This window comes from Etheostoma spectabile, chromosome 15 (assembly GCF_008692095.1).
Source record: "Etheostoma spectabile isolate EspeVRDwgs_2016 chromosome 15, UIUC_Espe_1.0, whole genome shotgun sequence".
Lineage (NCBI taxonomy): Eukaryota > Metazoa > Chordata > Actinopteri > Perciformes > Percidae > Etheostoma > Etheostoma spectabile.
Window position 1 is genome coordinate 5,836,825 of NC_045747.1, and position 12,771 is coordinate 5,849,595.

The 12,771-nt window shown below is 37.6% G+C and overlaps 1 protein-coding gene and 2 gene segments (V, D, J or C); all 3 read left to right on the forward strand.

Annotated features, from left to right (window-relative positions):
* LOC116703740 (immunoglobulin mu heavy chain-like) overlaps positions 1 to 12,771 on the forward strand; it is a 78,428-nt gene that overhangs the window by 28,457 nt on the left and 37,200 nt on the right.
* LOC116703778 (immunoglobulin heavy variable 3-48-like) overlaps positions 1 to 12,771 on the forward strand; it is a 51,467-nt gene that overhangs the window by 6,213 nt on the left and 32,483 nt on the right.
* LOC116703754 (lysosomal acid phosphatase) overlaps positions 5,442 to 12,771 on the forward strand; it is a 10,411-nt gene continuing 3,081 nt past the window's right edge. Inside the window, exons 1-11 of the mRNA XM_032538720.1 lie at positions 5,442 to 5,608; positions 8,088 to 8,183; positions 8,858 to 8,944; positions 9,725 to 9,785; positions 9,894 to 9,985; positions 10,082 to 10,180; positions 10,394 to 10,483; positions 11,473 to 11,556; positions 11,681 to 11,729; positions 12,041 to 12,129; positions 12,382 to 12,488. Of these exons, the coding sequence (XP_032394611.1) occupies positions 5,522 to 5,608; positions 8,088 to 8,183; positions 8,858 to 8,944; positions 9,725 to 9,785; positions 9,894 to 9,985; positions 10,082 to 10,180; positions 10,394 to 10,483; positions 11,473 to 11,556; positions 11,681 to 11,729; positions 12,041 to 12,129; positions 12,382 to 12,488 (941 nt within the window). The 5' untranslated portion in view covers positions 5,442 to 5,521. The remainder of the gene's footprint in view (positions 5,609 to 8,087; positions 8,184 to 8,857; positions 8,945 to 9,724; positions 9,786 to 9,893; positions 9,986 to 10,081; positions 10,181 to 10,393; positions 10,484 to 11,472; positions 11,557 to 11,680; positions 11,730 to 12,040; positions 12,130 to 12,381; positions 12,489 to 12,771) is intronic.

Sequence of the window (12,771 nt, forward strand, 5' to 3'; positions counted from 1 at the left end):
TTCCCAGCAGCACTCAGTACCTGGAGGTCCAGAGCCTGACAGCAGCAGATTCTGCCGTTTACTTCTGTGCTCGAAGAGACACAGTGACGGAAGACAGTGGAGCAGCTGCACAATAACCTGATGTGTAGTGATCAACATCTGGGTTTTCTAATCAGCAGCATATGCATGTGTTTATATTTTAGACATCTTTATTATATCATATACACATTGACTGCAATTATGTAATGTGTTGTTTTAAGTTTTGTTTTATTTTTAAAAGTGAAACAAGCTGCAGAAGCTTTGGATTAATATTATGGATGTATTTAACATACTGCATAAACATACTATTAGAATAGATTAAAAACTGTTCAAAACCAGACTCAAAACCCATCTGTTCCAGCTTGCCTATTTGTAAATACACTGTTCCTGTTTTGTTTTTTTGTTTGTTTGTTTTTGTTTGTTTTGTTTTTTTATAACTGCTTATACTTTTCTGTTCCCTGTATCTGTCTTGTATTGTCTGTAAAGCAACCTTGAGTGTTCAGAAAGGCGCTGTTAAATAAAATGTATTATTATTTAGATTATTAAGGATCAAAGACAATTTACTAATTTTCACATAATCATTAATTATCCAATTATTTCAGTGCTGTTGCTACTTTAAATCAATGCTACCACTTATCATGTTTTGATGGAAAAGCAAAGTCTTCATATTGTTGGGAAATAATAACACTTTATAACAGCAACAAATAGTTACAAACCAGTTTATTGGGCTTGTCTCTTTAATATAATGCTATCCAGTATGACAAAATGGAGAATATCCAATACTTTTTATAATGACAGTTTACAATGAAGTTTATAATGATCCAGTGTACAAATATTGACCTGAATAATTTGTACCTGTAACAAAAAATACAATTCTGCTCTACCTTGACAGCATTATTTTCTTTTAACAAGGGGTTGATGGTCAGATTCTGACACAATCCGAACCAGTGATGAAAAAGCCTGGGGATTCCCACAGATTGACCTGCACAACATCTGGATTCACATTCAGTGACTTCTATACGCATTGGAACAGACAGGCTCCTAAAATATATATATATATATATATATATATATATATTATTCAAGGGGGCCTAATACTTTCGCAAGGTACTGTATATATGTCTATGTCTATATATATATATATATATATATATATATATATATATATATATTGGTACAACTTATACAGAGGGCTGGTCTAGGAGCCACTCCCTCCCCATAATATCCTGATGCAAATCTTTTGTGCTGTGTACTTCTGTCCTGCTGACTGCTCTTTTACTTTGTGTGGAGCATCAGATGTCACCCTGTGAATTCTCCTCCTTCTTGCTGTTATGACAACAGCAGGACCCTGCCATCAAAGGTGCCAATTTTTGTTTTCCTCCATAGGTGCTCACGGCCGCATGCCCTTTAAAAAAAAAAGGAGTCAAATTTCAGAACCTTAGGAAATGGACAGTGGCCGACACAAACACCCATACCTATTAACTCGATTTTAAAGCCATAAAGTAGGCAATCTTTTAACTCAGGAAGTTGCCACTTCTCACAAGTACAAATAGGATTGAAGATGATAACTGCTTCGTGGGAAATAAAGAATCAATGTCACCTGTCTAGTAGTTTTCATCTGAAAGATGCCAGGATGGGTTGATAGGATGTGGAGCAGGGGACTGACAGCAACATAACTACCAATCCCACTATGACAGACACTCCACTTAGCACCAACTACAATATTTAATTTTAAATGAATGTAGCCTACTGGCAGTCTGGCACATGTGGGTTCTAAGTATTTTCCATGGTGCTCGAGCTCCAAAACAAAGTAGCACGGTTGTGCGCTAATATGACATCATGGGAGCGCCATAACTGTTTATACTCCTGCATAGTTGCAGTCTTCTCCTAAACAGAGGTAGCGCTAATGAGCAAAGGCTACCGACTTTGCTATTTCAACGGACTAGAAGAAGAAGAAAAAGCAAACAGAACTGGCAGCAGAATTGATGTCAATGTTTTGATTGGATTCGATGACCTACTTCCTCGGATTAAGCCTTTCATTCACTATAAAATAACTAATCTTAAATATGCATTAGGTAAGACTTATAAAACTAACTTTCTGTCATGTTTGCTGAAACTGACCCTATTTTCCAGTAGAAGTACATAAAGCAGGTAATTAAAAAAGTACAGCTCCTCTGGCACTCTCTGGGGGAGGGGTGGGGGTGTGGTGTCTAACTGCATATCAATCACTGCTCATGCACATACATTCATTCTCCCTTGTGGGGGGAGGGGCTTAGGAGATGGTTGGGCTTTAGCAGAAAGTGGGGGAGGGACTGAGAAGTTGTTGATGTTCAAATTCGTTGGCTGAGTCCTGGATCTTCGCAACCTGCTTCCAGCACCTTTAACCCACTAAGTTTACAAGAGAGACTTGCAGTCACTCTGAGAGTCCTGGCATCCGGTTACCCTCGAACCCGTCCATGCTTCCTGTTTCCGCTTTGTTGCGAGCCACTGAAAAGAATAGAGTGGTGCAAGACCTCTCTGTGTTGAGCTGTGGCATGACTATTATTGGTGAGCTGCATACACTCAGATCTAAACATGTAGCCAGGTGAAAATGTCTTTTTGTATCTTGTTGACATGTAACAGTACAATACTTAATGTCAAGGTCTGAATGGAACCCATTTAGGCTACCCATAAGCATTAATTAATAGAGGCAAGAAGAAGTACTTCAAACCAGCCTTTATTAATTATTATTGTAGAGATGTGGATTGGGGCTGGGTCGGTGGGATAATTTCTGGGAGATGAGTCTGAGGGCAGAACAGGAAATAAGGGTAAGGAGAATGCAGAAGACAAAAGCTAGGTAAAATATAAGTGGCTGGATCAAACAATTAAATAACATACACAATGCACCACTGGAGAATCTCATCTTCATTCTCGTCATAGGCTATCTGCATTGAGTTTGTCCTGCTTACCAATAATAGTTGTACCACAGCTTAACACACAATGTTCCCAATAAATTGTAGTTGATCACCAGGTGTGGTTTTATTAATGTTAGTTGAATAATCCACGTAGGAGAAGCAAAAGTAAAAATTTCTTGCCGAAGTGACAGCTTTGTGACAGTGGATTGACAGTTGATTGAACCTTGAATGAATGACTGAATCTCTGCCACTTATGGTGACATTTGTTTGCTTCTATATTCTTTTACTGTAAGTAAACAAGACATTTTCACCAGGCTATATCCAATGTTTAGATATGTTGTGGTGTGTATGCAAATTAGCACAAACATTATGCACCATTTGCTGATGTTAGCAACAAAAAAAAAAAAACTTAAAGTTACTTAATGTAAGTAACAAACTCAGTAACTCAATGGTGATACTGTACCTAATGGTTAAAATGTTTAGCTTATTCACATTCACACAAAACAATGTGTTATGGGTGAGCGGAATAAGGACCCAATAGCAGAAAAGATGGAGGCAGGCGGGTGCTGGTAAACAAGAATTTATTGATACCAAAGTCCAAGAAAACACAGGGAGCAAAAAAACAAAACTGCCAAATACAAAAATGAAAAAAATCCAAAAGGGTCCAGGAAAAAAGACAAGACAAAAAAAAAACAGGAAAAAAGGCAAGGAAAAACAGGTTACAGGAATAGGGAAAAACATAAAAATGCCATTATCCCGACGAACAGCACAAGGATACAAGAACGATCTGACAAGAGACAAAGGGAATACAAAGGTTAAATACAAGAGGTAATGAGGTAACAAGGAACAGCTGATACATCAGGTGAATCACTATAGGGCAGGGCAAGAAATTCAGACAGACAGGAAGTCAAACTATAGACAAGACAAGACAGATACTAACCTTCAAAATAAAACAGGAAACCAAACATTCAGACACTCACAGGGAAATACAAGACAGACTACCAAACGACCGCAAACTAAGACACAAACACGAGGAGACAAGACAGGACCTAGAAAAATAAAGAAGGAAAAAAAGAAACCAAAGCAAACACCAAAACCATAACACAATGAATATGCTACTGCATAATTGGTCCTTTTTCAAAACTTTCCCCTAATGGGATTCTTTGGGGATTTATTTCCTTAATCAGGACATATTGGGGATATAAAATCAGTTAAATTTGCTTCTGTTGCAATTTGTCCTAGGTTGACCTCCATTTTGGTTTAAAAATGATGGTGGAGTGGATATGTCACTTACCTTTGGTAAGGTGGGTAGACCTGAGTCCCCTTGTGATCTATCAACCAATGTGTTAAGCAAGACACTCGCCCGCGAGTAAAAAAAGTACCTCTGATTCATAGTTTAATAACTTTTGAACCATACAAGCGATTTACTCACTTTCGGTTTCGTTTGAATCCTGACAATTTCGGCTTTACGGAGGTCTTTTCCAGGTCTTTCTAGCCTCTACAGGGGGTTTTCCATCCAGCCTGGAACTTCAGCCTCTTTGGGCTTTAAATCCATACTGTTATATCTAAGATTGATCCACTTTAAATCCATAATTCATCGCGTTTTGGCTCATTTTCCGCGCTTGATTGCTCCTGAGCGTCTGCCCTGTCTGTCCCGTCTATTGTTTCAGGAAGTGCATGCCCATATATGGGAGATGGCACCCCTCTTGTATGGAAGGCCAGAGGAGGGACAAAAATGCCTATGACTCTATTGAAAGCCAATAAGCAATATTTAGACACAATTGTGTAAACATGCTGTGGGTGTAATATCAATAAATATGACATTATTATGTTATTTTGGCATAAGTAAATGTCATGAGAGCAAAACGTCTTGACTATTTTGGAAAAAATGCATGTATTTTGTCAACTTATAAGTTATAATGATTATTTCTTCACAGTGTGACCCCCAAGACATATGAGAAGTGTTTTAGAATGGAAAATGGCTTAGGTTTACTTATATGTCTGTGATATCAATACATATCTGGAAGATTCATTTATTTATTTATTTATTTATTTATCCTTAAGGCCCTACAACCATTTTTAACATGCAAGTGACCTCACTGCAACCCAAATATTCTAATAACCCAGTTTGTCCTGAAAAAAATGATGTTCATATCTTGACTGTAGACCACAGGGTTGATGTTTTACAAGTTTTTTATAAATAAATCCAGACGGAAATTAAACTGTAAAAATGGCCTCAGGGCCCAGAGTGTTAACCCCTAGTTACTCCAAAGGTGTGCAACCTCAAAATATAGAGCAATTGTAAGTTGCTTTGGATAAAAGCGTCAGCTAAATGACATGTAATTATAAAATGACTAGACTATTTGCTTCTGTTGCAGTTTTTCCAAGGTTGACCCCAATTTTGGCTTAAAAAGACTGGAATATTTTCTTCTGTTGCAATATGTCCTAGGTTGAACCCCATTTTGGCTTAAAAGGATTGGACTATTTGCTTCTGTTGTAATATGTCCTAGGTTGACCCCCATTTTAGCTTAAAATGACTGGACTAGATCTGAAACCAACAAACAGCCATCGGTTAGCAAGCGTAGTTCTCCAGTTTTAAAGACGAAAACATGGTGTCTGCTGCGGTGGTCTTTCTTTTAACTATCAGTTCTGTCTGTGGAGAAGCTGCAGCAAGGAAACTAGAATATGTGACTGTGGTGAGTAAAATGAATATAATATAATGTTAACGCTATGGAAGCTGTCTTAAACTTTGCAGAAGTTTACTGCATTTTGGTTCAGTGGATAGACTCTTTTGGTACTATATTCAAAATTTGGGATACTTTCTGTTCCTTTGAACATGAATCGAGTTTATCAGAAATAATATGGATCTTTTAGTAAAGTCATGGCCGCAAATTTCATGTAACAGTTGAGGGGGACAATAAACAACATTTCTGAAGAGCAATTTTCTCCCCAACACGTAGCTGCAGCTTCTCCGTGTTGCCTGCACCGATTCAGCTCAGGTTTTAAAAAGTACACGCATATTTATAGCGATCAAGATTAACGTAAAAATTTGGCCGGAATTCTCCTTCAATACTATCATTAGTGTAGCATGGAGACTCCCATTATTATCATTCTTTTCAGTGTTTATCTTGATTCAATGAAAAAGCTGAGTAATTTGACCAAAATATTCTTCTTCAAAACCTTTTTTCAATCAAGCCACAAAAACACCTCAAAACATAATCAGTTATTTTGAAAAAATGTCCCCATATAAACTAAATACAGTGCTTTTGTACACTTGTTAAATTACCTGATCATATTGTAAATTAGTGAGCCACTGGTAAAGCTTATCTGCACACCTGAGACTCACACCAGATTGTCCCTGGTCTCCCTGTTCCACAGTTCTTTCTGTCTCTTTTGCCTGTAACATAGTGACGTTAGTATTTCCATAAGCACCCATTGTTATAAATATGTTACTAAATTGTCTTGACATGATGACTTGGCGTTTTGTTGTACTTAAAAGGGATCTTATGTCTGTTTTTCTTTTCTCTGTCATTTTCTCCATGCAGCAACAACACAAATTTTTAATGTCAGATGTCTAAATATGAGTTTGATTCATAGGTTCACCACGCGGTCTTATGATCATTTTAAAATTATCTTGCGTCTTCCACATAAATAATAGGTTAGATATATGTTTAACTGCAGCAAACCCACTGATCTGCCACTTAACATCATATTGAGCAAAAGATCTACAATATTAACCCTAATATCAGTTCACACATATGGGGATCCAAATAAAACAAACAAACACATAACGCAGCAGCACTGTCGTCAATGCTTTGATTTAAATAAAGTATAATCTAATCTAATCTAATCTAATCTAATTTGCTCAGATGACCTACTTCGTCAGATCAAGCATTTTATTTACCATAAAATAACTCATTTTAACCCAGTAAGTTTACAAGAGAGACCTGCAGTCACTCTGAGAGTCCTGGCATCCGGTTACCCTTGAACTCATTCATGACCGTTTTTCAGGAGCCGCAGCCGAGCTAGTGTGCCCTGATTTAGAGCGCGCCAGCAGAGATCGTGCACCACTCTTACATTTTTTTGGCAGCGCATGACAAAGTGGAAATAGGCACCAAAAATGACAATAACTGGCCTTTAACACTATTTAGAGACATTTTTCTCCAAATCACTCTATTTCTCTTATCACTGCACTCATTCTTTGAAACGGTTGGCTAGTTGCCTGTAAGATAAGTTAATGAATCATGGAGCAGATAAGGGCGTTCTATAGGGATAATCCACTCTTCAAATAGAGTTTACACACTTTTTCAGCTATTTTGGACAGATCAGTCATGCATGCTCTCTACACCAGAGAACCCACACCTTTCTGAAGTAGCTCAAAGAGTAAAACTACTCTATGTGAGTAGACAGCTGGTGTGGTGGCATCCAGTAATAAGACCTACTTGACTGGATACAAATATTACTTTCATCCTACATCATGATTAGTGTTTCGCAACATAAGTTCTGTATACATTATCAAAGAAGCAGTTTCAAGTGAAGGTCCCAGTTCCTAGACATATGTCCGTCACTTATTTAATGTCTTCAACACCCTTTATTATTGTCCTTGCTGCTTACACTTTTCTGTTCCCTGTATCTGTCTTTTATTGTCTGTAAAGCGACCTTGAGTGTTCAGAAAGGCGCTGTTAATGTATTATTATTATTATTATTTCTTCCATCTTTTGTTTCTATACATGCTCAAGCCCTTAATGTTTAAAAATCAGATATCTACTCTCAAGCAGTGGACAATTGGGCCTCTAGGTAGGGAAATGGTGAACTTTTATGCTGACAGTCAATAAATCAGCTTTATCAAGTGGCTTCCACCCTGCTACAAATAAGAAACTAACAGTTGGGTAAATACATTCACATCTTTCCAACATTTAATGCAGTCCTGTTGGAATTATTTGCAGCTCTATTTATTTACTTTAAATATCTCAGTATCAAATTGTGCAGTGATTCTGCTGATAGCTAACTCTTAATCGTATCACCAAATTACAGTAGTTCCTTCTTTAGTCACTTTGTAGCAATGATGAGCTTGTTCCCAACAAAAAATATGCAGTTTTTATTTCCAGTTACATTGTAAAGAGGTAACGGTGTGTTGTTAGTTAGGTATTGCCTGACATCTCTTCTCCCCCCCAGTTGTTTCGGCATGGTGACAGGTCTCCAGTCAAAGCCTACCCTACCGACCCACACCAAGAGAGCAGCTGGCCACAAGGGTTTGGACAGCTTTCACAGGCATTATGAATATTTTCTATTTTCTAATTGCAGTGCATCAGCACCCATGGTGTCTTGCCTACTTCTATAGCTGCAAAACTATTTAAGCTACATTTGCAATTCATATGAATGCATCATTTCATGCAGTATTCATTGTTGATACATTTCCATATTTGAAAACCTGATTCATTTTGTACTGTTGTCATCAATTGTCTTCATATCTCAGCCATTGTATACAGTACAACCACAACTCAAATGTGCCCAGTGTTGCACAGTAATTAATTGTACATTAGCTTATTTTGATGGCATGCACATTTGAATTATTATTGTTAATATGCTGCATTAAAGTCTGTGAAATCCCATTCAGTTCCATTTTATTTATAACAGCCATATAGTTGCATGCATTAAAGGCATGTTTTAAAGCTAAATTCACTCCCATGGCATCCATAACGCAACCAATATATTTAAGTAATCAGTTTTCATATAATTCTGAATCCAAAATTCAGACTAATTGATGTCACACATACTTTCTTAGGGATTAGTTTATTTCTTCAAACCTGATTTTTTGATTTTATCGCCCCACTTTAAACCCACACAGATTCTCAGTTATTCATAAATGTAAAAGGTTTGAAATGTTAACTATATTCAGTGATGTCATCAGTTGTATAATGTCAGTTCCTCTCTATGTTTTTTAGATGGGGATGCAGGAGCAGTTTGGTCTGGGCCAGTTTCTGAGGAAACGATACAAAGGATTCCTTAACGACTTCTATGATAGACATGAGGTAACCGCTTCGCTTACAGATCACACACCACGCCACCAGACAGACGCTGATTCATATGAATATCCCATGTTGGTGTCATAAAGGGTTTCCAGTTGTACTGCAATTCCTGGAGCATGATGGACGTGTTTTCCTGTGTGTTACTGTTCTTCATAACACTTGAATGTGTACATTTCCAAAGTCCACTTTTAGGTCTTTTAGCTCAAACTCGCCAATATATTGGAACTTATCATACTTAATGCTTGGGGTAGGGGGAGAAAAATTGAATATCATATGAGCGGAATTTATTTGATGATCATTTTTAGAATCTCTTTATTCCCCTAGAATCAGGTTACCAATAATTCACCTAAATATTTTTGTAGTTCTGCACCACCGACGGCAATTACATCATATCTGTTTCCAGCAAATCAGATGGAAAGAAGAAAAATCATGTTATCTTTTTTGTTTTTACAAATTAAATAAATGTACCTCTGACTGACTGACATGTGTCTTAACTGAAATTCTTTTAGAAAATAATTAGTATTTAGAAATGTCTCATGATATATTGACTCTAGAAGTGTCTTATTCAGCTTTTGTTTTTGTTGAAGGAAAAGAAAATTGCAATGCTCAATACTATCGAATCTCAATGAATGAATATAGCAATCCAAATCTAATCGGCACCCATGTATCGTGAAAGAATCAAATGGGGTCAAAAGCATTGTTGCACCCCTATGTATAAATATACATCTGATGTCTGCTTGTAAATCATTTTTGATCCCACACTGGCAAGTCCTTTTTCCTCAGATCTACATTCGCAGCACAGACCAGGATCGCACCCTGATGAGCGCCGAGGCCAACCTTGCAGGTCAGAACATCAAGTATCTCCTTGTCCTCTTACCTCTCCTCTTACCAGCAATACTTCTCTTTCTAGTACATTTCTTTCACACATTAACAGTCTTGTGCGTTCATCAAGGTCTCTACCCGCCCACTGGTCACCAGGTCTTTAAAGAAAACTTGATGTGGCAGCCAATCCCTGTACACACAGTGTCGCAAAGTGAAGAGAGGGTATTTATATAATGAAGATAGTTGTTTTAGTGCTCCTCGCTGTAAGTGATTTAACGCACATTTTCTGAACTTTCTGTCTTTGTCTCTTTTTTTTAGCTACTCTCTTTTCCTTTGGGTGACTGTCCTCGCTACGAACAGTTGATGAACGAAACTAAACGCACAGAGGAATTTATTAATGTCACCAATACATACCAGGTACATGGATGTTGGAAGGGGGTTAGGCTGACGTGACCTCAAAAGGAGAACAAATTCTCTGCTTACATATGTTGGATTTTCTTTAAGCCTGATTCCGATATGTTCTAGTCTGAATATCTCAAATGTGTTCCAAACCATATTATGATATTTTTTGAGATTTTCAAAGTTGATACAAATGTAGGGATGTGGAGCTAACTGCATTCCTCTCTTCAGGATATTATAGAGCTGGTGAAGAAGAAAACCGGATTGAATGAGATTAATGTGGAATCAGTCTGGAGCGTGTATGACACACTCTTCTGTGAGGTGATAACACACACACACACACACACACACACACACACACACACACACACACACACACACACACACACACACACACACACACACACACACACACACACAGTCACCACCCGCAAACATAATAAGTTAAGAGCAGAATTTAAAATAGTAAAAAAAACGTTGTTTTATTATTTCTGTTGACTTTTTGTCTACACAATAACATATTTTTGTAACGATTCTCTGTAATGAAGTTATGTGAGAACTTGGGTTGAAACAAGAAGTTACTTTGAAATTGGAGTAATTATAAACTATAGGTGCAGTACATAATTACAATAATAATGCTGGCCACAAATATATATTATGAGAGAGTTCAGCAGGTTTTAATGTCCAGTAAGAACACGTTTCAGGTAAGATAATGTGGTGAAGCTAGATATGAAGATATAATATGAAGATGTCAAGCAGAAAATAGGCAATGTCATAGCTAATTGGTTTACCACTTATGTTGCTTTCATTTTATTAATAAGAGCATCCAGTTATTCAAGACACGATTCACAAACTTCTGGCGGGCGAGACTGTAACTGACAGACTCTGACATGTGTTGGTTAATTTAGACTTGTGACTCAACCAACCTTGTCAGTTTTGAAGGAACATATGGACATTTTGGAAAACATGCTGTTAGTGGAACTGCGGAACTAGTACAGCTTTCACCTCTGTGTTTTTGTTGTTTTCTTATCTAGCACACAAAGGGTTAATGTTCACATTATTCTGAATCCAATACACACAATAGTGTGAGATTTGAAGTATGAGCTAATCATAAACTCAGGGACAGCTGGGTCACTGAGTACAGCTAATAGATGAGCAACGTGTGAGAGGGTTGTGCAGGAAGAAGACTGCTGACAAAGTGCTATCAGGAAACAAAAAGCCAGCCTGACTAAAGCTTTCAGACCTTCTTCTAGTCAAATGTCTTTTTCATGGTTTTCATAATTTCCACTGTTTTCTGTGTGTGAATTCAGTCCCGTCACAACATGTCCGCTCCTGACTGGGTGACTCCTGATGTCATGGAGAAGCTCAGTGTGCTCAACGACTTTAGTATTCAGGTAGGAGTAGTGGCAATAAATATGGTTTCACTTAGGACTTCTGGTGTCTCATTATGCTATGTTGTAGTTAAAAGTGGGGTAATCTAATGATAATGCTTGATGTTACATTTTTTTATTTTCTCAGGTTAAATTTGGGGTCTACAAGCAACAAGACAAGAGCCGGCTGCAGGGAGGTATGTGTGTGGTTTAATGAAATTCAAATGTTACTCAAACAGGAAGGAATTGTATCTTTGTTGGGAACTATTTTCAGCAGCGGATTAGTTCAAATTTGGTGCTCTAAAGAGTATTTGGGTCAGCCAGACAGTGTTTGTAGTAGGAGCCTAAACAAACTACAGTTCATGATTATTAAGTAACATTATACCCAGTGCAACACTGTGGCTCATTGAGGTGTTTTTTCAATAGTTTTTGGACAACACTGGAGCTCTATGAATTACAAATATCCTTGTAAGTAAGATACATTCATCAATTGCTGTCTGTCTTTTAGGTATCCTGCTGGGTGAAATAGTAAAGAATCTTTCCAAGATGTCCGTCCCAGACCCGAAACAGAGACTGAAAATGATGATGCTATCAGCGGTAAGAATTGCTTTTTGAATTACTGGTGGGTGGATTTTTTTAAAACTTTAATGGAGCCAGGTTAGCGGTTTCCACTATTTACAATCTTTAGGCTAAGCTAAACTAATCGTCTCCTGGCTGTGTAGCTTTACATTTTGTATACAGACCTGAGAGTGCTATTGACCTTTTTTATCTAAATCTTGTAGAGAAAAAAGAGCAAGTAAACACATTTCCCACTAAGTATTCCTTTAATGTGCATATGATTGTCCACAGCATGACACCACTGTAGTCGCTCTTCAGGCCAGCTTGAATGTGTTCAATGGAATTGAGCCGCCATTTGCCTCCTGTCAAATATTTGAGCTGTACAGGAACAATGACAGGTAAAACACACACATTTAAAAAATTCAATGCGATTCAACTCAATTTTATTTATAGTATCAAATTAAAGCAAAAGTTATTTCAAGATAGTTTACAGCTAGAGTAGGTCTAAACCACACTCAATATACAAGGATCCAACAATTCTATGAATTCCCCCAAGAGCAAGCATTTAGTGCAACAGTGGCGCGGAAAAAGTCCCTTTCAGGAAGAAACCTCGGACAGATCCAAGCACTTGGTAGGCAGTGTCTGATGGTGCCGTTTGGAGTAAGCTCCCAGTGCTAGGTT